This window comes from Panicum virgatum, chromosome 4K, assembly GCF_016808335.1.
Source record: "Panicum virgatum strain AP13 chromosome 4K, P.virgatum_v5, whole genome shotgun sequence".
In the NCBI taxonomy this organism is placed as follows: domain Eukaryota; kingdom Viridiplantae; phylum Streptophyta; class Magnoliopsida; order Poales; family Poaceae; genus Panicum; species Panicum virgatum.
Window position 1 is genome coordinate 40,730,118 of NC_053139.1, and position 26,002 is coordinate 40,756,119.

At 46.2% G+C, this 26,002-nt stretch overlaps 2 protein-coding genes across 2 annotated transcripts; both read left to right on the forward strand.

Annotated features, from left to right (window-relative positions):
• The first annotated feature begins 6,163 nt into the window (after nucleotides 1–6,163).
• Nucleotides 6,164–9,133, forward strand: LOC120705226. The gene is made up of 5 exons (XM_039989694.1): nucleotides 6,164–6,416; nucleotides 7,626–7,805; nucleotides 7,894–7,947; nucleotides 8,088–8,216; nucleotides 8,707–9,133. The coding sequence occupies exons 1-5, from the start codon at nucleotides 6,228–6,230 to the stop codon at nucleotides 9,061–9,063; spliced, it is 909 nt and encodes a 302-aa protein (XP_039845628.1). The 5' UTR covers nucleotides 6,164–6,227; the 3' UTR covers nucleotides 9,064–9,133.
• Nucleotides 9,134–12,808: 3,675 nt separating this feature from the next.
• Nucleotides 12,809–25,547, forward strand: LOC120704047 (protein S-acyltransferase 24-like). The gene is made up of 13 exons (XM_039988296.1): nucleotides 12,809–13,337; nucleotides 14,255–14,395; nucleotides 14,641–14,753; nucleotides 14,883–14,962; nucleotides 15,070–15,233; nucleotides 16,040–16,178; nucleotides 16,258–16,357; nucleotides 16,742–16,799; nucleotides 16,959–17,036; nucleotides 17,121–17,219; nucleotides 23,666–23,744; nucleotides 23,819–23,967; nucleotides 24,492–25,547. The coding sequence occupies exons 1-13, from the start codon at nucleotides 13,050–13,052 to the stop codon at nucleotides 24,918–24,920; spliced, it is 1,917 nt and encodes a 638-aa protein (XP_039844230.1). The 5' UTR covers nucleotides 12,809–13,049; the 3' UTR covers nucleotides 24,921–25,547.
• Nucleotides 25,548–26,002: the final 455 nt, after the last annotated feature.

Sequence of the window (26,002 nt, forward strand, 5' to 3'; positions counted from 1 at the left end):
TCTGCGATGGACTGATGACAGGAAACCTCTATTTGTAGCATTACGTACCCCATTACCTGATCGAATGCGGGGAAAGATAACGGGCTTCAAGCTGGCAAGTGACAACTGATTCAGAGGAGAACGAACTGGAGGTGAGTGAGATGACGAGTTGCCGTTTTGGGGTGTTTACATCTCCCATACGCCTCCGATCCTCTAATATTAGACTCTGCAAGAAATGGGACGGGGTTTCCATAACTAACCACAACACTGTGGTACTAATGAATTGTAGGCCATTATGGTGCTGGCAATTTGCCAAAACTGTAGGGAAAGCTTGAAATTAGTGTCAGTTGATGGAGCTTTGGGTTGGAAGGCTCATACAGACTATTTCAAGAAGGAGTGCGCCATAAGATGACAGCTAGAGCATATTTCTTCTAGCAGCCTGGGTTGAAGGAAAAAAGAAAGCCACATATAGTAGTTAGGGCTTGTTTAGTTCACAAAAATTTTTAGGTTTTGATACTTTAGCACTTTCGTTGTTATTTGGCAATTAATATTCAATCATGGACTAATTAGACTTAAAAGGTTTGTTTAGTCATTTACAGATAAACTGTGTAATTAATTATTTTTTCCAACTGCATTTAATGCTCCATGCATATGTCCGAATATTCGATGTAATGGGTACTATAGAAAAAATTTTGGGACTAAATATGGCCTTAGATGGGTGAGCAACTCTAGCAATAGTCTCTAAATCGGACCCTCTAAATGTTAAATGGGAGTTGCCTCTATTTCATACGAGCTTCTAAATTTGCTTCTACTCCAGCAATAGTCTTTAATTTTAATTTATAATAGAGGACTCCCTAGAGAAGCCCTAGAAATAGATGAACATATCAGGTGCAAACCAATCTCTCCGTGCAAACTATGGAAACTTCAATCTGGGTCATCAGATCAACATCCAAAGGAAGAGGTGCAGAGAGGTGAGAGGGGAGATTTGCAAAAGGGTGGAGGAGGGATTTTAGAGGCCTCCCCAAAATAGAGGGTCTAGTAGAGGGTTTGTTGGAGTGCATTTTTTTGGCTAAGCTCTCTAAACTTAGAATATGAGGTTGTTTAGAGAGTCTGATGGAGTTACTCTTAGCAGTGATGAATATTAGTCTACTTGCAAAATGGATTTTCATATTATAATCTGCTGGTGACCAAAGTTCATGCTGCAATCTGCTGAGGAAATAGTACCGAGGAGGACGTGGTTTTTCTTTTTGGTAGCAATGAAAATGGAGGGTCACAATTATTCTGGAGAGGTTTCCATGAAATCCAGGACTGGTGTGCCAGAGGCTTGATATACGAGCTTGGAAATGGGAAGGTAACTAGGTTCTGGCAAGATGTCTGGATAGATGATCGTCCCCTCAAAGTCAACAAAAATTATGAGTACTGTACTCAAAAGGACTGGTCAGTGACTCAGTGGAAAGAGTTCTGGTTGAAGGACATGTTTCCTTCAGAAGAACTTTTTCAAAGATAGAATGCTTGACTAGGAAGAACTTGTAGATACTGTAAACACAGTTGCATCATAACATTTTCAAAGATAGAATGCTTGACTAGGAAGAAATTGTTAATGCAGTTGTATCATAACACAGATGAAAGTGACAGTGTCGGATGTTGAAGGACTACTAAATACTAACCTGCCCCCGAAAATTAGAATTTTCCTATGGTTGATGCTATATATGCATGGACGTGTCAGCATCCAAACTGCCGAGCAACTAAAAATAAGAATTATTGGCCAGAAAATTTGGCGTGGGTGATTTTTTTTCTGGAAATTGTGTCATTATCCAAACTGCCGAGCAACTCAACAGTGTTCGTGGCCCCAACTGGAAGGGGTGATTTTTTCTGGAAATCGTGCATGCCACAGCAAAGGACAGAAAGCGTATGATCTTCTTCTTTGGATGCACGTGTTGGAGAGCCGGTGGCTAACAAAAAATGTATTAGTTTTTTAAAAATATTATAATTTCTTCTCCAAGTGCAAGTATTTTGTCATGACCAAAAATTTTAAACATGATTAAAACTTAAATAATAGCATCATGAATATCATTAAAGCATAATGAAGTATCATGTGCACATGTTTGCGTAATTTTGTTTATTAATTGTGCCTTGTTTGAATGTATGATTGTGAAGGAGGTTTAATTTTTGTTATGCAACTGTGCCTTATTTTTTTAAAAAAATACTAGACCTAAAATTATTATTTTATATATTTTTTGCGTATTTTTTCTACAGCTAACCTGGAGCATAAAATTCTTGGAAGTTTTAAAAACTGTTATTTTGTTTGTTTTTCTGGGAGAAATATAGAAAGATTTTTGAGCGTTTGTTGTTGAAAATGATCTTGATGATTTTATATTTGTCTTGTAAAAGTTTAACGATTTTTGGAGGCCGGGAAGTCTTAGTTTTTGAAATTCAAAGTTGAACAAGCGTTTTCACCCGTCCCCTCTCTTCCAGGCCCACCCGTTAGTGGGCCCCACCTATCAGCGTCGCCGCCCACCTCTCCCGCGCCACCTCGTCGCTAGATTGGCCAGCAGGGCGTGCCGGGATCCCTTTAGGTCAATTTTAGTGGGAGTGTCATGGCCATTAATTTTGATGACATGGCAGTCTCATTATGAAGAGAGAGGAGGATGAGTGTCATGGAATGTGAGATTGATCACACTCCTCTAGCTCGATTACCTAGTTTACTGTCTTGATAACTGTGTTGATGACACTCCCACAAAGACTGGCCTTAGCGCGCGGAAGCCGAGCCGCCGACGCCTGTCCTCCTCTCATGCACCCTCCCCTTCTTTCTAACCCCAAACCGCCGGCCCCGAAACCCTAGCCCCTTCTTTTCACATCTCCTCCATTACTGCTTCATCCTCCTTGTTCTTCTTCCTCACATCACTATTGAGCCCCTCTCAAATTCCTTGCAACCGAAGCTTTCTCACCGTCCCAACGACCCATCCAGGCATTAACCCTTTTCCCCATCCCCCGTAGGCTCCCCGGCGTCGAGTTCCGCCCGCCGCCGAATCTGCTAGTCGCACCGCCTCTCCCTACTGCGCCGCTCCGCCGACTGTGCTGTGGGTAAGCCTCGCCACCCGTCCACCTTCCCGTGCGCATGCCCGCTCCCTGCCTTGGCCCCTCCCGGCCACTTCCCTCGTCGGCGCCACGCGTCGTGCCCTTAGTCACCAAGTTCATGGAAGGATGGGATCGAGGAACGGGAATGAGGAATGTGGGTAAGCCTCGCGAATCCGGCCAAAACAGTTTTTGAATTAAAATTATTTAGGGTCCCAAAAATATTGTTGTAAGTCTGTAGATTTTGAAATTTAAAATTTAAAAATAAATTTTGGGGGCACTAAACGACTTCAAATAAAAAATTGTGTCAAGGGCTACAATTTTGATATAAAATTTGTCTTCATTCGAGTTTATATGAAAAAGTTATAAATTATTTTTTGATATAGAATTTTTAGATTGTATTATTTTGATCTAGATGAGACTCAAAATTAAGCTTAGGAACCGGAATGACACAACTGAGCAAGTTTAAGGATCTAAACGGGTTATTTTTAAGTTAAGGGACGACCGAGTTGACAAAGCCAAACAAGTTTGAGGACCAAAATAACCTAGACGAATAAATTTGAGGACCTACGGTCGATTTGCAAGTTTAGGGATCGAGATGACACAACGGTACAAGTTTAGGGACCAGTGATGGACTTCTCTCCATATAATATTCGGCATGGCCCCTCCAAACTATCTTCTGGGGTGTTCATGCCGATGTGACCCATAAGAACTGTTATCAACTGAGCCCGTTTACGAATAACATGTTCTTCTACGGGGGTCCAGGAGGTTGCATTGATTAATTAGAATCGATCACTATCAGTAAAAGATCCATGTCCAAAATAAGAAACAAACTGTATATTATGTTATCATTTTGTTTTTGTTTATATATTGAAAGATGCAACAAGGAGACAACTGGCGAACTAGTTGCATACCTGAGCGCTCATCTTTGGGAGAGACATGGATAGTTTTGTTGTATATATAAACCAGCTTCGGAGAGCAGCACATGCATAAGCCTTCTCGGGCTCATGTGCTCCTCCCATATGTGACGCGATAGCTTCATTTCCACACCCCTGATACTATAATTAGTCTGCAATTCATAAGTAGACAAGTGACAGAAAGAATAGTTTGGGATGTCCAGGCCGGTGACCAGCTGTTTACTGGATCGAGCTTGAAAAAGATGAGCAATTCACTTGTATACTTCTTCAAAAGAACCATCATCTATATTCGCTTAACAAAGTTTAATTAGATTGAAAATGAGACCACAGTTTTCCACTTAATTACTAGGAAGTTCTTCACATTATCAGGGACTAAATTATATATGTGGAATACCGGATGACCAGATCGGCATGTATCCTTGAAAACCAGCAATAGTTCATTGATTGTAGCTTGAAGCATAACTATATGTGGAAGCCAACGATCGTATAAAACCTAATTAGGCTTCACAATACTGATTTCCCATTTTATCAAAGCAATTCATTGGATCAGAAACATACTTTAGTGCAATTGATCTTGTCCACCAGAGGTCCAAAACATGCCAACACACGTTTAGTTTATCTGCTTGTCGTGGTCAATTAAAACCAAGGTAGGAAGAAGTCAAGTACTCTGATCTGACAGTAATTTCTTCTCATTGTTTCAGCATAATGCATTACTTAAGCCACACTTATACTTTAGAGGACTAATATTGGGCAGAAGCATATATATGGTTTATGCATATATTTAAATATATAGGAATGGTTTGTTTCTTTGCATTAATTGAGAAGAATCGATTCTGTACCTACTACCTATATCTATCCCTTAGAGTAATACTAACATTTTTTTTAACCAGAGCATAGTATTATATATCTTCAATTAATGTATAAATATATTTTTTTTTCTAAAGATCCTGAACCTTGAGGTTCGGCATATATTAATGAGAAGAAAAGAATTTATCTTATAGATAAATCGGGCCTGAAAACCGAACAGACTATAACTACGACACCTACAAACCTACAAACTAGCTACCAACACTGGCCGGTTGGATTGGGACATCAACTCGCGCCGCACCACACCAACTCAACTCAAGCACACAACACCAACCGGATGGATTGGGACATCAACCGGGATTCTCTCAACTTTGGCCGGTCGGATTGGGTCATCGATACGAGTCGCAACAAAAAAAACTCCACCCGATTGTATTGGGACATCGACTCGAGCCTCCACGAACTCTGCTCGGCAGACTGGGACATCGACATGAACCACCACAACACACACCACGGACTGGAACTTTTCTTTTTTTATTTTTGAGAAAAAGAAAAGGAGAGAAAAGTGCCCTCTCGACAAGCAGCCAACACTAAAGGGAGCCTCCTTGCCGGAAATGTCTGGCACTGCCTTCAAGAAGGTCAAGACGCTGCAGACGTCATCAATTCTAGCCCAAAAAAAGGTTGGGTTCACCCGCCACATCCAACAGGGGAGACTGATGCCCAAGTCAATAGCCTTAGGCAAGAGTCAAGGTTAGAGATGCTCGACGTCGCCTGTCTTCGGGAAGGAAATGACAGTAATTGTGCAATCAATTTCGTCCCAAAGAAGGATGGATTTTCACCCGTATCGTCGTCGCAATGAAAAGAGATAGCCGGCGTCACTAGCCCCATCATCATGGTGTTGCTGGTGAGTCGCCACGCGGCTGCAGCCAACAATGCCACCACGGCAACGCTGGTATACACCCAAACAAACTATTGTCGGTACACGCCACTCACAGCCGTGCAGGTTGACCAAACGCCGCCAGAAGCAAAAGCTAGGCCAGGGCAGCGTCAACCAGGTCGCCACCGCCGCAGGCCTTTAGCCATATCTATATGATATATTGGAATAATTAATTCTATCCATTGGTTCGGGAGAATGCAGTCCTTTAGTCGTATCTATATATATCAGATAATTATTAATTTCGTTCCATTTCATTGGGCAAAACATATCTATATGATTTACGCATTATATTTATATCCAAATGTACAAGAATATTAATTCCTTTGCTTTGGAAGATCAGAATGATTTTCTTTAACCATTTATATCTATTAAAGTATTCGAGCACACACACACACATATATATATATATATATATATATATATATATGGAGTGTCGAACTCATTGCTTACCATCACATATCTAGTGAAAGAGGGGAGCCTACTGTTGAAAGCATTTACGCTTCGTGTGGAGGGAAATGCTGAGACTTGTCCACCTCGTTCTGGTAGTCTCCATCTTTCGTTTGGAGCGAGTTGGTACGACATCATTATGCGATGAGGAGCCACAACTTTGTATACACACGGAACTCAAAGAAGAGCTATCCTCTAATGGGAGCTCAGTACCGAGCAAGGCTGAAGCACTCGAGAGCCCCGGGCATATAGGCCATGTAAGTACTTTGATTGATGCCATGTGCATGTATTACCTTAAATTTCCCATTTTTTGGAATAAAATGAACACATGGGTTACGTACTTACTGTTTGCCTACCCATCTATTCCATGCTTTTCTGATATAGTTAGTAACAAAGAAAAAGGATTTCTTATAGGTTATCTTAAATATGTTTTTTTAAGAAATAGGAGGGGCAAGCCCTGCGTGCTGGTTACGTGTATACGAAGCCATGCTAGGTTAGGTAGTTACGATTGGGTACACTTCCTTGCAGCATATCCCCATGTCTCCTGTATGGCTGTATTGTGTTTTCTAGAACAAAGTTTTGAGTTTTCTCATCGCTTCTCAGTTCTACAATTGCCAATCCATGATGTCCTGTCCTAGCCCATCATCCTCAACCTCCTAGTTGAGGATACCTGCACATTTGCATCACCATATGCAATAATTAATGACAGATATTTTGATTGGGATAACAATTTTTTCATATATGTAACACCATAGTTGAAGTAGTGATATTAATATAAAATTGTACAAAAGTTATATAAACACTTTATTAAGTTTCAAGAATTTTTGGGTTGCAGTAGTAGCTATATTTTTTTTTGAGATTACACAGTACAACGCAGACACTCACAACGGACGCACACTTACACCCTATAAATATACATACGCAAATCCTACCCCTACGAACATCCCCTATATTTGCCACACCTTTTCTCAATTACTATGTATGTGTATCACCCAACAATACATCAAGGATACTTCAAGCACGAACCCTGAAAACTTGAGCCCATACACCTATAGTCCAAAGCCCAAAGTGTTTTGTCGGGTGTCAACTATCAAGTCTGAAATCCTGAATTTTATTTGGGAAACTCAATCTTTTACTCCTGGTATGGTACTCTAACAGCCTGAAACCACAGAGAAAAGCCTGTTACTCGACAATTTTTTGTTTGTTCCTCAATATGTTGCTGAAACTCTACTTTTGTTGTCTAAGATGTTCTAAAATTCATCTATTCTCTTGGTTGTACTTTAACTGAGTAAACCTATACTCTCTTCTTGCTCCTGTCCAACAGTAATAAGCTCTATATCCAAAATCACAATCTATAAAAAAATATTATGTGGCGTTAACCTATTAAATGGTGTATGTATTCACATTCAAAGCCTTCAAAAGTTTAAAAGCTTGCTACTAATAGTTTTTGTTCTCTCTATTGGCAGCGGGCAATTTACCAAGCAACTACAACCTATGATTCAGTACTGTATGGAGGCATGGCAACTTTAAGTGTTCATGAGTTTCAGACCATCAAGAGTGGGCAGCACATATTGGCTAGTATTACGGTAGGAAATGTCCAACAAGGCCATAAGGATCATACTAATGCTGTGCATGCTGGTTGGGCAGTAAGTCAACGAAATATTTTTTTAACAATTAAATAATTTATGCTTGAAGTGGTTGCTGAGTTTTGAAGCAAATTTCTGTTTCATGTAGATTCAGCCATCTCTCTACGGTGACAGCAAAACTCATTTTTCTATAAGATGGACGGTACACACTCATGCTAAAAGAATGATATATTTGAACATGTATTTTTATTTTCTTATATTTAATATCTCAAGGCCAAAATATATAGGGGGCTTTTTTTTCATTCACGTAACATGAGGTTTAAATAGAACATTTATTACCAGGCTGATGGATACAGATCAACGGGGTGTATTGACTTAAATTGCAATGGATTTGTACCTGTTAACTATGCTCCAATTACCCCAGGAGATAGTTTGGAGGGGCAAAATAAGATATCAATAAAGATATTGAAGGTACAGAATAGAAGTTATTTCCTACACCGTTGTCAAATATCATTATTCTTTTTATTTCGAGAACTTGTCTAGGCAAGCCTCAAGTATTTCATTGAGAAGTAGCATGAGTTTGTTACAACTTGGGATGCAAGTTTCACTTTTTTTGGGTCATTGGGTCGACCCAAAACTTGATAAAATGAACTAAAATGGTATGTTGTGTAATTATTTTGAGAGAAAAAATAAACTAGAATGAGAAACCCAAAAACACCAATGGGTACCCATTTACATCCCTAGTTACAACCCAAGGAGATGACCTACCAAATCTCATTGTTCATTCAAATATTCAACCCCCCCCCCCCCCCCCCCCCACACACACACACACAAAAAAACCTTTGTCATAAACAGTCATGTACTGAACTTGAAGGCTTGACTCTTGAACCAGCCGTTGCAGTCAATTCTTGATTGCAGAGTTTATTTCGTCATATAATAAGGATTCTTCGATTTGCTGCAGAAAAAAGATGATGGAGATTGGTGGTTATACTATGGCCATGATGGGCAAAACATTGCTCCCGTGGGATTTTGGCCAAAGAGTCTTTTCAATAGGCTAGCGGATCATGCGAATATGATTCATTGGGGTGGTTACACAGGATCTTTTCAGGGGGATCTCAGCCCACCAATGGGGAATGGGCAGTGGCCAGGAGCAAGTTCTGCGACATTTCAAGATGTACAATATATCAACGGTGATGGCCAAGGCTATGCTCCCTCTCCCTGGCCTCATTCTGATGTGAGCCACAAGAACTGCTATCAAATTGGCGCATTTACTAATGGCATGTTTTCCTACGGGGGTCCCGGAGGTTGTACTGATTAGAAGTGTGTTATGCTGTGGAAAAACATGAGTACAATAAATAAAACAGAGATAACTTTTTATATTACAGCAATGTTTTGTGTCTATTTATTTAACCAAGAGAGCAACCCTCTGGTGATCAAACTATTGCTCACGGAAAATAGCACCAGCGCTAGGAGAACATCTCCGGTGTTACCCGTGGGTTAGGTGTTATCATGTTACCAACTTTAATTTCACTTAAATTTGTGCATATAAAACTCCAACAAAAATATCAATGGATAGAGCATGCAAGCATCTACCATCATGCAAAATTGCAAAATTTGAGATGCAACAGAAATTTGTGCAATGAGAAACAAAAAAGAGAAATCAACCAATAAATAGTAGCGGGTTACGGGCCTGAGATAAACAGTTGAACCGCAACTATTTAAGTGCAAGTTTCTCTTTTTTGTTTCTTCTTGCACAAATTTTTTGTTCAACCTCAAACTTTACATGATGATATATGCTTACGTGCTCTATCTATTTATATTTTTGTTGGAATTTTAGATGCACAAATTTAAGTGTAATTAAAGTTGGTAACACAGTAATTCCCTAATAGACGGTAACACCAGAGATGTTCTCGCGGCGCAGGTATTCTGATTATCGGGTCAGGTGCACTGTTTATGTAAATCACAACCCGCACCTATCGACAGGCTGATTTGTCTTTTTTCTTCTTCTTGCACAAGTCTTTTCAGGCTCAATGTTTGCAAGTATTCATATTAGGGGTAGGAGCACAGGAGACATTCTTAGTGTGCTATCTTTGAGAATATTATGACTTATATCACACACTAATTTATTATTTTTTTCAAATTAGCAGTTTTTTAGCTCTTGTATAACTGGACTCTTGATGCATGTTGAATTAATGAAGATCTCAAAGACTGCTACCTTTTATTTTTTTTTATATGTTGAATTAAACCTTCAAATATGCCACTTTTATTAGGCGTTTGTTGATGTGATTTCAATTAAAATGCAGCATGCGTACGTGATCGTTTCTTGCATGAACACCGACTAGAGCATATACTAGTTCAGCCCGGGCCACAGCTGATCTCTGGGTTGGCCCCTAATGCAGCAGGCAGCCTGCAGGGTTGCATCCTCTCTGTCTCTCTGTTCACCGGAATCGGGCATTCAGCTGCAGAACAGATTCACGTCTGTCTGACTGTCTCCGCTAGTGGGCTCTCTGCGAGTTCCAGCAATTTCTGAAGAACGGAAGCGATAACTGCTGAAAAACTTCAGTAAGTCTTTTCCAGTCTTCAGAAAATGCTGGAACGTCATTAATAAAGCATCAGCGATCTGACCGTGACTGACATACAGATACAATGGGTCTGACTGACAAAATCAGTTCATCACTCGGGAGCCATCCTCTAGATACGTACTGGATGGTATGTGTAACCGAGACAAAGAACGAATTTGACTCTGTTTGCTTGATCTTCGCTGCATCCAGCCAACAGTATTTCTCTCTCACACAAAACCAACACCAGCCAGCCAACAGTACTTTTTTCTCACAAAAAATCAGCACCAACCACCAACACGAGCCAGCCGAACACGATTGAACATGCTTGGTCAGAAAAAAAAAGGGAAAGAAAAGGCCATCTGATCATCTGGGCGATGTGCGAGGTGTCAGCAGCCGAGACAAAGATCTGACGATCAGGCTATGTCACCAGGCGAAACGGGCGCCCTGCAAACTGGACACCGGGGGTCGTGGTCGACGGCCAGCGCGATGCAGCCCCGGTGGTACGGTGCCCGCAGGGCAGCGTGACCCCGCCCTCCCCCCGCTCGACGTCGTCCCGGCACACCGTGCACATCGGGGCTGCGGGAGGGGCAGGCTGCGGCCGTGGCGCCCTCCGGCTCCGACTCCACCACCACCTCGACGCACGCTTGGCGAGGCAAATGAGCAGCAGCGTCGCAGTCAGGGCGCAAAGCAGGATGCCTGAAAACTTCCACCGCCAGCCTGAACCGAGAGCTCGCACGATCCCGCTATCGTCGAGGTGTTCCTCGGAGCGGGTCTCCTCGCCGCCCATCTCCTGCGTCCATAGAACGGCTATACGATCAACGTTTGCACTACTTGCAAACTTAGAATTGCTATACAGCTACCAAACATTAAAGAAACACAAACATTTTTTAGCGAACGTGTCTGAACTCGTATTTCATTAAGAGAAAGGAAGAAACACAGACATGAAGAAGGAAATAAAAAAGGAAGAAACACAGACATGAAGAAGGAAATAAATTGGCACCACTTACATATCGTTTTGTTGACACGAAAGAAAGCGCCTCCTGATCACTGATCCTCGCTCTCTCTTTTTTCCCTGATGCCAATCGACGAGGATTCTTCACTGATCAGCTCCTCCTGCGTGCGTCTCCCTCTCTATCGCTCTCTCTCACTGATCTCCCTTTCTCGCGCTCGATTCATAATGTGGTCCGGCGCTCGATTCATAATGTGGTCCGGCAAAGCTTATATATACCCTTGTCACTGATCCTCTCACTCACGCGCGCGATCAGTTTGATAGCGTTGCTAAGTGTTAATTCAGTTTAGGTTTATGCTTCTACTTCAACAACTCTTTCTTTCTTCTTCTGCCATTGCTGATTAGGACAAAACAGGCTGGGTTATCTATCCTGGACGCCTGATCACTTCAATCCGCAGCTGATCTGCCATCTTGGTGTGAACTGTGAAGGCATTATACCGCATAAGTAGTATATGATGGCTAAGGCATTATCCGGAAAAGACAAAATGGCTGATCGAGAAGACATAAACATTGAAGAGAAAAAGAACTGTAAAGTTCAATCTGACTGCACCGACGAAGTCATCTTGTCTCAATCTAGATGGATCAGTAATGCAAGCAAAAAAAAAAAAAAAAGAGGATGTGCCTATGTTGTCTAGTGACATCTCTAATTTAAAAATAGATGGTATTACAATTCAGAGTATCCATCAGGAATTTCTGTCCAACAGTAGTGCTACTTTTCCAGTTCTTTTAGCAGGAATAAGGCCAGACATACTTGGCAAGGATAAAACGCACCCACAAATTTCTGGTACAATACGGTATTGTTCATTTTTCCAGTTTTCCTGCACATTGCGGTATGACGATCAAGGAGCTCAAGGAGCTTTTTTAGCAGCACACCAGCAGACAGCCATCTCTGCAAGTGCAAGATATCCATTTCTGCAGTGAGGTTCTTGTAGAGACAAACTGGAGCAAAATCTAAAAGCATCCATGCTACAGAGCTGGAGACTTGAACCTTCCATAGGTCAGAAACTATAGTAATTTGTCAACATGCCAAAATCTATTTCATTAACATACTTCTGATTTCATTGATGGTTTGGCAGAATCTCTGAGAAAGAAAAGTGGTGTTTTCCACATTAAGAAACTTCCAAGCTAGGCTAACACCATCCACAGCAAAAAGCACAAATTAAATCCATACAGAAAAATCGAAGAACCACCACTCCACCAGGAAAAACAAAAGGGACAGACCAAGTAATTTTTCATCACACTTTGCCGATCTAGCAACTGGTTAGGGTGGAGTTAACAAGAGTTTCACGCATTATGATTCCAAAAGCGTCACATGTTTTAATCAGGTCAGGAGTAATTTCTTTCACGTTTCGAATCAGGTCAGTCAGACTCGATTTGGATGGGAAGGATCATACATTACCAGAATTCTGAGATTCTGTAAGGATCCACAACCAAATCCTCCAACCTGACAGGCCCAAACTTTGAAACGAGGAGAACCGAGGCCCTGACACGCAAAACCCGACATCCCCATTGGCCCCGCCCCAACCTTCCCCTCTCGTTCTCCGCCTCCGCCTCCGCCTCCGCCTCCGGCCACGCTCCTCGCGAGTCACCTCACCTTGGGTGTGGGTGGGACAAACGCGACGCAATCAACGAACGCCCAGCGCCTAGTCAAACACTCCTCCCCGTCCTCCCTTCCCCTGCCCGCTCGCCGCCTTCGCTGACCCCGCCCGCCCCGATCCCGTCCGAGCCCGACCCATGGCGTCGGAGATCGAGGTGCTCGAGGACACCACCACCTCCACGCCCCTCGTCGCGGCGGCGTCCACGGCCCCTCCCGCCGAGGATGGCGCGGGGGCGGGGACCCCCGAGGACGAGTCGCTGAAGAACGACGTGTACACCGCGGCGGCCTACGGCGATCTGGAGAAGCTGCAGCGGCTGGTGGAGGGGGAGGGCCGGCCCGTCGGCGAGCCCGACGGCGGGGGGTACCACGCGCTCCAGTGGGCCGCGCTCAACAACCGCGTCGCCGCCGCGCAGTACATCCTCGAGGTTGCCCTCTGCCTCCCCGACGCCTCGTAATTGGGCTATTATACTCGTTCCTTCCTTGTTGCTATTGGGGAATTTCGGGTAGGTCCTGGTAGGCTGCGTTGCGATGCAATGCGCTCTCTGAGCTGGAATTCTGTGTACCAAAACCGCGGGCTGCCTGTGTGATTGCGTGAAGGAGCCATGCACCTTCGGGCGGCCACCATTCCTGTCAATTTCTATGGCCGAGACCTCCTTGTTTGTGAACAAGTGTGCAGTGCGAGCTGATTGCTTTTTCATGGACTCGTGCTGGTGAATTTTGGAATTTTGGAGTTGGCCTATGTGGAGGGGTTGTAGGTTGTTGGTACATCTGGAAATCAATGTGCTTTTCGTCTGAGACTTTGTAGGTTTGTGTTAACTTGAGATGTTCTGGCTCGAGGTTTTTCATGGTGTTAGGCTGTAATCAGATGAATGCCGTCAGTAATGGTAGGTTTTAACGGTAAAATGGTATCAGCATTCAGCAATGTCTCATTATGCATGATTTCTTCCTCATGGATGTATATTTGGGTTGGTTAGCTGCATCCACTATTCCACTTATTGCTTGTGGAGCAAATATACTTGCTGACGGTTGCAACAGGGCATTGCAGCGGTGTCAACTAGCTATTTCTATTTATGCCTTCAAGCTTTTCAATTTAAGCAGATGCATATATGGTATGCTTTGGATAGAGTTTTATGTGCATGAAACGATCTCATGCCATACCCATATTTGATGATGCAGGGTATTTTGTATCTTGATGCCATAGTATATATCGGTTTGTTATTCTGATCAGGTGATTTTGGCTGAAAGATATATCATACTGACATCCTTCTCTGTTCTTATTGACTATCCTCTGTGAATTTCCTTTGTTACCTTTGATGATGGTTTTGTGCTTATATATGGACAGCATGGAGCAGATATAAATGCTGTGGATCACGCTGGGCAAACAGCGCTTCACTGGAGTGCTGTGCGTGGTCATATTCAAGTTGCTGAGCTACTTTTGAAAGAAGGAGCTAAGGTGGATGCTGCTGATTTATACGGGTATCAGGTATGTATTCTCTTCCCTGTTGTGTCTTGTTGTGCCTGTGTTCACACTTTTAGCTGCCTATTGTTAGTTCACAACCAGTAGCAAACTTTGTATTTTTGGATGTGTACCAGAATGCTTTTTTGGAGGTTAATACTAGACTAAAAACAATTTGATCATATGATTGTTCTGTGTTAAAAAAATCAATGAAGTTGATGTATGCAGTGAATTTGTCACAACTCTTCAAGTCAATATACTTCTGTGTTCAGGCCACACATGTTGCAGCACAGTATGGTCAGACTGCATTCATTTATCATATTGTTGTGAAATGGAATGCTGATCCAGATGTCCCTGATAATGATGGAAGAAGCCCTTTACACTGGTTTGTACTATATGCTTCTCATTTGCCTACTTGTAATTTCTGCTTGTGCACTTTGTAACATACCACCCTGTTGTTTTAACACTTTTATGCTTATTTCTCTCTCTTTTCTCTTTGCATAAACCCTTCTAGGGCTTCTTATAAGGGATTCGCAGACTCAATACGGCTTCTTTTATTTTTGGATGCGTATAGGGGACGGCAAGACAAAGAAGGCATGTGTCAATTTATTTTATACCCATATTATTTATAATCCTCCCTTTGTCAATTATGTCACCTTACTTCGATTGTTGTTCCTTTTAACTGCAAATGCTACCCTTAGGTTGTACTCCTTTACATTGGGCTGCGATTCGAGGGAATCTTGAGGCCTGCACTGTGCTCGTTCAGGTTGGCAAAAAGGATGACTTGATGGTGAAAGACAAAACTGGTTTAACTCCAGCACAGCTTGCTGCTGATAAGAATCACCGGCAAGTTGCATTTTTCCTTGTGAGTAAAACCATGACCTTTTTATTCTGTAATCTACATGAAGTCCTGTTTGTGCAGCACCTTAAGAGTTGGAGTCCCAGTATCCTAGCAGTATCATCTGATAGGGATTAATGCAGCAAGTTTCTTACTAGTTTTACATGCAGACATGTTAGAAACCATAGCAAAACACTTTTGGTGTGGGCTTTAGATGGAACCTGACAAGGGCCACATGAACCAAAAGAGAAAGAAAGTAATAACATAAAATGGTAATATAACACTAGACTACTAGCGCTAATGATTGTTTTAAAGAATGTTTGATTTTTAAGTTTTGATTGTGGCACATGGACCGCTAATATACAGACATGTTACTGTTAAGAATTAATTATTTGTGTTCCATCAAAAAGAATTAATTATTTGCATCATTGTATGTTTTGTAAGCCTGCTGCCTTATCAATTATTGTAAAGTGGTTATGAACTAGACAATATGCTTTCTAAATCTGTAAGTAGAAATTTGCCTCTGAATTTGAAGTAGCTGCTGGATGGTTCGGTTTAGTTTGATCTAGCATCTTTGTAATTTTTAAATTCTCTATCTGATATATTACGCAGATTCCATGTGAACTTTTAAATTATCAGTTAGTAGCTTGTGATTGCTCTTGTACGTGGATACCTTCTATTTACCACTTAAGCTGGAAAAGAGTGGTCATACTGACCTTGAGCTGAAATGACTTGTATCGCTTATATTTTCAGCAGGGAGATTCTAGCTGGCAATTTTATGTGTTCTTGGTGTTGGAACAAGCAAATGACTTGATTTTGTTACTCTATTTCAGGACAATGCTAGAAGGGTATATGACAGAGGATGTGGTGCAAATACCAAATTTGGGAAATTTTCAAAATTAGGACTTGCTCCACTTCTTTGGTGCATCATTATCGTCATGCTTATTACGTACATACACTCCGTTATATCAGGTAAATTAAGTAGAATTTTTTATTTTCCGCTCACTTGATCTTCTGTAATATGGTATTTCCTATGTTTCCTTCTTTTCAGGACAATATGCCACGAATATGACAGCACCATTTGGGATGTTTGCATGGTCAGGAGTTTTTCTTGCAACTGCTGGGTTGGTCATGTTCTATAAATGTAGCAGGTATTTCTGAAAGTTTTGTATTTGGGTGATAGTTATGGAAATTCAAACCTCACCTGAGGGCATTGATCGCAAGATACTAATTACTTCTTGATAATATTTTGGGTCAATGAATTTTTTTTTTGATGCATAAGTGTTCAAACTCTATTTTTGCATAACATGTGGAGTGTGATAAATTAAATACCCCCCACCCTTTTTTAGTTGGCTGACTGTTTGATTAACTCTTGCATGTTCAGACAAACACCAAATTGTTTAAATCTCTATATCCTTTTTTGATATAAATATCTTTTGATTTTTCCCATATAATTATCCTGCTGCTTTCATACCACGTCAAACATCTAAATTATCGTTTAATGCCATCATAACATTGACTTTTGTTTTATGCAGGAAAGATCCTGGCTACATCAACATAAATACAAGGGGCTCGCAAAATCAAAGGGATGATGTGAGTTTGGATTATCAGCCGCATTAATGTAGTTTCCTGCGCATAGCTTTATCTTCTGATTGAACTTTGGTTCTTTCAGCTTGATGCATTTCCAGACTTCAAAAGTCAAAACGTAATCCCAAATTTTGATGTCTGAATCATGAGCATTTGTTCCTTCAGGAACCGTTGCTGAAGATGGAGTTGGAAAATCCTGCACTTCTTTCTGGCAACTGGTCACAACTTTGTATTACCTGCAAAGTAAGTAGAACTCAATTGAGCGATTCAATTGTCCCTATCCTTGATTGATAGTCTCATGAATACGATTTCCTGACTTCATTGCAGATAGTGAGACCTGTTCGTTCAAAACATTGCTCTACATGTGATCGTTGTGTGGAGCAGTTTGACCATCATTGCCCCTGGGTATCAAATTGCATCGGAAAGGTAGTTCCTTTTGTAATTTTGTACTTGCATGGTTCAATACTTGTGATTTAATGTTGCTGCCTTCTCTATTGGATTTGAGTTAAGACACTCAAGCAGCAAATCCTGACAACTTGAATTTAATGTATGATCAACAATAATGTTGACGTATATGTGAGCCCATGTATAGAGACCCATGTATAGGAATCATATATACCCACCCTTCTAGGATTTGGAGAAATACATCTTTATCCTCTCCAATATGGTATCATTAGCCTAGGTTTCTCCTTCCTCCACCCTCAGCCGCCGCCGGCGAGATGGCCGGCCGCCGGCCGCCGGAGCCGCCCCTTCCTCTCCTCCCTTCCCTCTCCTCCTTCCCTCCCCTCACTTCCTCTGCTTCGGGCGCCGCCGCCGCCTGGATGTCCTCTGCTTCGGGCGCCGCCGCCGCTGCACGATCCGGCGCGTCCTCTACTTCGGGCGCCGCCGCCGCTGCCGCTGCCCAATCCGGCGCGTGGGGCCCCCGACCCGCCCCCGCCTTGGCCGTCCTCGAGCCCGCACCCGCCTTGGTCGCGCCGCCTGCTCCTGCCGCCGCTGCTGCTGCGGGCGCGGGGGGCGCAGGGGCCGTGGGCGCGGGAGCCACGGGCCCGGCCCCTGCTCCGGCCGCCTGGCCCCAGCTGCCCCCGCCGCCGCCTCTGCCGCGGGCGCTGGGGGCGCGGGAGGCGCGGGCCCTGAGCTACAGGCGCCCAACGCCGCCGCCGCAGCCGCCGCCCAAGCCGCTCAGGACGCTGATGCCGCCGCCCAAGCCGCCGCCGCCGCCCACCGCGCCGTCGTCGCTGCCGGCAAGCAGCCTGCCGCCGACGCCGCACCCGATCCCGCTTGGTCCGGACTCGGGATGGCGCCCGCGGATGCGCCGCTCCCCGCCGTCGCTCTCCGGGGGCTGCAAGCCGACGCCGCTCTAGCCGCGGCCCTCCTCGCCGCCAAGTCGGAGGCTTCGGTGGCCCAGGAGCGGGTCCGCGTGGCTGCCCTCACTTGGGAGCGCGAGCGCGCCACGGCCGATGCCCTCGCTCTCCGGGTCGCTGAGGCGGAGCACTTCCTCCGCGTCTCCTCCGGCCAGCCCGTCGTCCCCGAGCATGGCGCCTCTTCCTCCCACCAGGCCCTGCCCGCTGGATCTGTACCCCGGCACGACCCGACCGACCCCATGGTCGCCCAGCTCCACCTCCAGGCCGCCGGCGTCCAGAACATCCGGGCCCTAGTCACCGTCCTTATCGACCCCACGTCCTTCTACAGACGCTGGCGGGACCAGGTCCTCCTTGCCCTCCGCCGCTATGCCCTCGACGACCACGTCCTCGTCGACTCGCTGATCGAGGCGCGGGACGTGGTGTGGCTGCGCCTCGACAGCGTCGCCATGTCCTGGATCTTCGGGACCATCTCCCTAGATCTTCAGGACCTTGTTAGGACCCACGGCGGCACCGCGCGACAGGCCTGGGTGGCGCTCGAGGGGCAGTTCCTCGGCAACGCCGAGTTCCGCGCCCTCCAGCTCGACGCCACCTTCCGCACCTTCGAGCAGGGGGACCTCTCCATTGGTGAATTCTGCCGGCGGATGAAGGGCATGGCCGATGCTCTTCACGACCTCGGGTGTCCGGTGTCCGATCGGGTCTTAGTGCTCAATGTCCTGAGGGCCCTGAGCAGCACCTATGACCACCTGAAGACTTGGATCACCTGCCAGAGGCCCTTCCCCTCCTTCCTGCAGGTCCGGGACGACCTCGCCCTCGAGGAGATCACTAGGGGTCTCGCACCCGGATCGTCCTCGCCCACCCCCACCGCGCTCGTCGCTGCTCCACCGGCCTCTTCCGCCGCTCCTGCCACCTCCCTCTTTGGTGCTGCTCCCGCCGGGCAGACCGGATGTGGGGGGGGGAGGGGCGTGGACGTCGGCGGCGGAGGGGGGGGAACGGGGTGGTGGTGGCCCTGCTTCTGGGGGTTCCGGTGTTGGTGGGGGCCGTCGGGGCACGTCGGCTCCGGCTCTCGCTCCCGCTCCTGCCTCTGGAGGTACGCCCTGGCCATCCTTCAGCAACCCATGGTCAGGGCGCATCTCGATGTGGCCGTTCAAGGGTCCGGGCGGGGGGCCTCGTCCTCAGCTCCCGCCGGCGGCCATGTTCACCAGTGCTGCTCCCTTCTCCGCACCGTTCTGGACCCCGCCCGCTCAGTCCAGCCAGTAGCCGACCTGGCCTGGGGGGTGGGACCAGGCCGCTCTGGCGCAATCCTTCAGCACCATGGGACTGACGCCGCCGGTCAGCACCGAGTGGATTGCCGACTCGGGTGCCTCCTTCCACGCCACCCCTGATGCCGGTATCCTCTCTTCTGTCCGACCCCCACACCCCTCTTGTCCCTCTTCCATCATGGTTGGTGATGGGTCTTACCTTTCCGTCACCGCCGTGAGTTCTGCTCCTGGTTTTTTTCGCCTTCCTAATGTTCTTGTTGCTCCTCAGATGGTTCACAACCTTCTTTTCATTCGCCAGTTTACTGCTGATAACTATTGTTCCATTGAATTTGACTTTTCTGGTCTTACTGTGAAGGATTCGGCTTCCCGACGTCCGCTCATCCGATGTGACAGCCCGGGGCTCCTTTGCACTCTTCGGCTTCCTGCTTCCGCTGCTCCGCCTTCGACTTCGTCTCCGTCTGCTGCTTTTGCTTTGACGCCTTCTTCCACCACCTGGCACCGCCGGCTTGGACACCCCGCCCGCGACGTTTTGGCTCAGCTCAGTCGTAGTACCGATGTTCCATGTACTAGGACTCCTGCTGAGCACCTCTGTCATGCGTGCCAGTTAGGTCGTTATGTTAGACTTCCTTTTTCTTCTTCGCATGCTGCGCATGCTTTTGATTTTGTTTACTACGACATGTGGACATCTCCTGTCCTCAGCATGTCTAAAAAAAAAGGGCATACCCAGTGCCGTAGGCTTCCCGCACTGTGCGGGGTCTGGGGAAGGGTTGTCTTTAAGCCTCAAGCCTTACCCACACAAATGTGTAGAGGCTAGGGCTCGAACCCGGGACCTTCCGGTTACAGACGGTAGGCTCGGAGCACTGCACCAACAGACAAGGTCGGTTAGGGGCTTGCCAAGGTAAGCCGGGATGGATTTCAGTTGCTCAGGGATTCCGACCGTTTGGTCATGTGGCTTTGAACTCATTTCTCAAGTTCGTGCAAGGGGGACTCGTAGACTGGCCTCGGCGATGGCTTGCTCTCGTTTCCTGCGTTCGGGCTTGGGGATTCCGACGCTTCGGTCACATGTCTTTGAACTCATTCGCTGAGCCTCTGAAATTTGCATGTCTGGCTACAAATATTATCTGGTCGTGGTGGATGATTTCTCTCATTACTCTTGGACTTTTCCTTTGCGCGCAAAGTCTGAGACCTTCCCCGCCCTCCTCCACTTCTTTGCCTGGGTGTCCACTCAGTTCGGCCCTCACCATTAAGCCCATCCAATGCGACAACAGGCGTGAGTTCGATAACTCCACCCCCCGTTTCTTCTTCCTCTCTCGGGGTGTTCAGCTGCGTATGTCTTGTCCGTACACCTCTCCTCAGAACGGCAAGGCTGAGCGAATGATTCGCACGACGAATGACGTCGTGCGCACCCTTCTGATCCAGGCCTCTCTGCTTCCGCGCTTCTGGGCTGAGAGCCTCCACACCGCCACCTACTTGCTTAACCGTCTTCCGTCCACTGCTTCTCCTGCTCCCACTCAACACCACGATCTTTTCGGTACCCCTCCTCGCTACGACCACCTTCGGGTCTTCGGGTGTGCGTGTTATCATAACACCTCCGCCATCGCTTCTCACAAGCTGGCACCCCGCTCGATTCGTTATGTGTTTCTTGGGTACTCCCCTGACCACAAGGGGTACCGATGCTTTGACCTCACCTCTCGCCGCGTCCTGATCTCCCGACACGTCTTTGACGAGTCGGATTTTCCGTACTACACCTCCACACCTTCTCCTGGCCCCGAGTTGGATTTACTGTTTTCGACTAACTCGATGGTTCAGCCACCGTTACTTGTCTGTCCTTTCCCTGCAGGTTTTCACGGCACACCGGCACCGCTTCCGGTGATCCCTGCTGCTCCGAGCGCGGCCCCGGTGCCCGCGGTCGCGCCACGCGCAGCCCCTGGACCTCCGGTCATGCCACGCGCGGACCCGGTGTCTCCTGCTGCGCCACGCGCGGCCCCAGTGCCTTCCCCTGCACCTGCGTGGTACGCTCAGCCGGTGCAGGTGTACCGGCGTCGTTCGGCGCCGACAACGACGCCGCCTCCGGCTCTGGAGGCTCCTGCGACGCCTACACCGGAGTCGTCACCGCCGCCTCCGGCTCGCTCTCGAGCCGAGCTGGCGGTGTACCACCCGGCAGTCATCCATCGGGATCCTCGGCATATCCATCCCATGGTGACTCCGCGGATGGCGTCTCAGGCCGCGACTCTCTCCGCTACTGAGGGAGAGCCGCGGGTTTCTCCGGTACCCTCCTCTGTCCGCGATGCCTTTACGGATCCTCACTGGCGTCGCGCGATGGAAGAGGAGTACGCGGCTCTTCTTGCCAACAAGACGTGGGATCTCGTGCCGCGTCCGTCTGGTTGCAATGTGGTGACTGGCAAGTGGATCTGGACGCAAAAGCGTCGGGCTGGCGGCACACTGGAGCGCTACAAGACTCGCTGGGTTCTTCGGGGTTTCACCCAGCGGCCTGGTGTGGACTACGATGAGACCTTCAGTCCAGTGGTGAACCCCGCTACGGTGCGCACGGTTCTCTCGCTTGCGCTCTCTCGCTCTTGGCCAGTGCACCAGCTGGATGTGAAGAATGCGTTTCTTCACGGCACTGTCAGAGACTGTCTACTGCTCTCAGCCAGCGGGATTTGTGGACTCGAGTCGTCCGGATATGGTCTGCCGGCTCAACAAGTCTCTCTATGGTCTGAAGCAGGCTCCTCGGGCTTGGTATTCTCGGTTTGCCACGTTCTTGCTGACATTGGGGTTCACCGAGGCCAAGTCTGACTCGTCTCTCTTCATCTACCGCCGTGGGGATGAGACTGCCTACCTGCTGCTCTACGTCGATGATATTGTGCTCACAGCCTCCAGTCAGCCATTGCTTGAGCGCGTTATTTCCTCTCTGCAGCAGGAGTTTGCTATGAAGAATCTTGGTCAGCTGCACCACTTCTTGGGCGTCACTGTGGAGCCTCGCCCGTCTGGTCTGTTCCTTCACCAGCGGCAGTATGCACTCGACATTCTGGAGCGGGCTGGGATTACTGATTGCAAGCCATGCTCCACTCCTGTCGATACTCAGGCGAAGCTGTCTGCTGATCTGGGTGATCCCGTGGCCGATCCGACTGGCTACCGGAGCCTCGCCGGTGCCTTGCAGTACCTCACCTTCACCCGGCCGGATCTCACCTATGCCGTTCAGCAGGTCTGTCTTCACATGCATGATCCCCGGGAGTCTCACCTTGCTGCACTGAAGCGTCTCCTCCGCTACGTCCGTGGCACTGTTGGCTTCCGCTTGGTCCTTCACCGCTCTCCCACCTCTGAGCTGGTGGTCTACACTGACGCTGATTGGGCTGGCTGCTCGGACACTCGCCGCTCCACTTCCGGCTACGCCGTCTTCTTGGGTGGCAACCTTGTTTCCTGATCGTCCAAGCGGCAGCCGGTTGTCTCCCGCTCCAGTGCCGAGGCGGAGTACCGGGCTGTCGCTAACGGCGTGGCGGAGGCGTCCTGGCTCCGACAGCTCTTGGCGGAGCTCCACAGCCCGCTCGTCAAGTGCACGCTCGTCTACTGCGACAACATCAGCGCCTTGTACCTCTCCACCAACCCCGTTCAGCATCAGCGGACGAAGCACGTGGAGATCGACTTACACTTCGTGCGCGACAGGGTCGCCGTCGGCGATGTTCGGGTACTCCATGTCCCAACCACCTCCCAGTTTGCCGACATTTTCACCAAGGGATTATCCTTCTCGACCTTCTCGGAGTTTCGCTCCAGCTTCAACGTAGCAGGTGGCTAGTTGTGGTTGCGGGGGGTATTTGCCCTTTATACTTTCTTCTTGTCCAGTCTTGAACACCGCTGCGACGGTAGTTTAGACTACGGGGGGGTGTTGGCTTTCTTGTTGTCCAGTCTTGAACACCGCTGCGACGGTAGTTCAGATTGCGGGGGGGGGGGGGTGTTGGTGTATATATGAGCCCATGTATAGAGGCCCATCTAGAGGCCCATGTATAAGAACTATATATACCCACCCTTCTAGGGTTTGGAGGAATACATCTTTATTCTCTCTAATAAATAAAACTTGAAATCTGATAAAAGTTGAGACAAAAGATTATGGTACTCACTCTCTAAGAAGATTACTGAATTACTGTATATAACATCAGAAAAAGAATTATGGTTGCGTCCATCCTTTCATTAAATTCATCGTTTCTTGAATTTGGGCTTGTCCTTTGGTCTAATCTATTGTAAACTGTAACTGCAGAAGAACAAATGGGAATTCTTCATGTTCCTCACTTTTGAAGTTTTTGCAATGATCATTACTGGTTCTGCTGCCATTATGAGTAATGTCTTGAGTCCTTTATCCTTTAATTTACATTGGAAGTTCTTGGTGCTTCATTTGCTGTTTTTGTTGCAGGAATTGTAGGGGATCCAGATTCTCCATCATCTTTTGGTGATTGGATTCATTATTCTGCGTTTCAGCATACTGGAGTGGTTTTGTTTCTTGCAATGGATTTTTTCCTTTTCTTTGGTGTTGCAGTTCTAACAGTTGTTCAAGCGTCGCAGGTATGTCGAATTGTTTTTTTTTTGCTCCATATGCTTTACCCTAAAGCGAGTTATTTTTGTGCAGTGCTTTATATTCTTGTGCAACCGTAAATATTGTTTGATCATTAACTGGAACATCAACTTTGATTAAACTTCATTAACTTGGAAAAAGAAAATTGTTGCTGCTTCCATTTGTGTTTACCGTTGAAATCTTCGAAGCCTTGTTGGATTTTGTTGGTTTGATATGCTGTTTTCAGCTTGTTCATGATTCATAGGTGCACGGCTTCTGATAGCATATACTAACATTAGTACTGATATTGGCGCTGAACTCTAAAATATCAAGAATAAAACTGCTATGTTACTTTGGACTTGTTATGAAGGTCAAGAATCCATTTAGCTTGCTTTATGTGAGGTTTCAGCGTACGATGGTGCCTTACTGCCTTTCATCCTATAGCTAACCTTTCCATCAATCCAGCATACATGAAAGGCATGCCTGCCTCCACTGTTTGTACTGTGTTCATTCCTTGCTTCCATCTCATTTGCAGATAGCAAGGAACATTACAACAAACGAGATGGCGAATTCCATGAGATATGCCTATCTCAGAGGCCCAGGTGGCAGATTCAGAAACCCATATGATCATGGGATTCGCAAAAACTGCTCTGATTTCTTGTTAAATGGATACAATGAGGACATCGAACGGCTAGAACAGACATCTCACACTGATGAGGAAATGGGAATGGTACAGATGACAAGTGCAGTCTCACAGAATGGTGACAACCCTCTACATCATGGTAATGGCACTGACCACAGTTGCAGTGATTCACAAGCAAACTCAAAACCTCATAGCCAAGTGGGTTCGTCTCAGTGTTGTGACCACAGTAAGAGGGCTGATAGGACGCCATTGGGCCTAGGTTTGGGCCTTGGGCGAAACAGTGCATCCCGGCAGTATGTTCGGTCTCTTATCCCATTGTGATCCATAAGTTGGAAACTTGGAGATCATGTGTTTGTTTCACTGTAGATTGTACGTGTTCACTGCTCAGGCTCCATCCTTGGTCTACCTGCTCTCGCACGATTTAGCATATAGTATTGGCTAGGCATTGTTAACATTGTTGGGGCATTAGCTCAAGTCCTCAGATATATCTAGTGCTGTAATTTTGCGGTGAATACAAAGGAGATGAAGGTAGCGACTTGCTCATGAATATCAGCTGATCTGCAGTTTGGAAATGTCAGCTGAGAGGTGCAGAAAAGATACCAGTTAATTGGATGCAGCAGCATGAAATGTCTTCACAGTTGTTGTATACATCAGGTTCGGCGGTTCACCCATTGTTAAGCGTGATACAAGTTGGGAAATGTAACTGTAAATCAAGAAATTTGTAAATTGATTAGTAAGCTCACTGTAGCAGAGCTGTTTTCCTATTTTATTCATTTTCTGGTCAGATTATTGTTATGAGCCACGGAAATTTTTTGCTGTTTTCCGTCCAGTTGGTCTGCTTATGCACTGTACTGGTGGAGCACTGTTGTGGTTGTTTTTGGGTTTAGGAGATTCCTGCGACGAAACGTGTTACGAAATGATAGTGTCATGACTGCATCTTTTCTTGTCTCTTTTTGGGTTGTTACTTGTTACCTCTTGCCTACTTTAATTTGCTTGGTATACAAAAGTCACCTTCATTATTGTTGCTGTAACTTTTATCTATAATGACATGATAAACAGTTAAAAGTAGAATTAATTAACTCGAACTGAGAATTAAAAGAGTAGGCAAGAACTATATGGCTTAGGCACGAATACCATTCAGATTCAGGATCAGAAATACCCATGCTACTATAAAATCCCGCCACGAACATAATTGACGGAAAACTCATTAGTGCCATCCATCGTTTATTCTAAAACATCCACTAAGTAATCTCAGAAAGCATGTACACATATACACTCCTAGAAATTTTTTTGAACTAATATACACTCCTAGAATGGAATAGGAAATTTGTAAGAGAAAAGACCAGTATTAGCGATAAAATAAAAAAAGGACAAAGATTCGGGCTGGGCCCAGCGCACCCAGA

What these genes read in the sequence shown, in the direction of transcription:
- LOC120705226 (XM_039989694.1), top strand. Translation starts at nt 6,228, where the DNA reads ATGCTGAGACTTGTCCACCTCGTTCTGGTAGTCTCCATCTTTCGTTTG. An exon ending in CTGTGCATGCTGGTTGGGCA is followed by an intron (nt 7,806 to 7,893) that starts GTAAGTCAACGA and finishes TGTTTCATGTAG; the next exon opens with ATTCAGCCATCTCTCTACGG. An exon ending in TATCAATAAAGATATTGAAG is followed by an intron (nt 8,217 to 8,706) that starts GTACAGAATAGA and finishes GATTTGCTGCAG; the next exon opens with AAAAAAGATGATGGAGATTG.
- LOC120704047 (XM_039988296.1), top strand. Translation starts at nt 13,050, where the DNA reads ATGGCGTCGGAGATCGAGGTGCTCGAGGACACCACCACCTCCACGCCC. An exon ending in CCGCGCAGTACATCCTCGAG is followed by an intron (nt 13,338 to 14,254) that starts GTTGCCCTCTGC and finishes ATATATGGACAG; the next exon opens with CATGGAGCAGATATAAATGC. An exon ending in AACTTTGTATTACCTGCAAA is followed by an intron (nt 17,037 to 17,120) that starts GTAAGTAGAACT and finishes ACTTCATTGCAG; the next exon opens with ATAGTGAGACCTGTTCGTTC.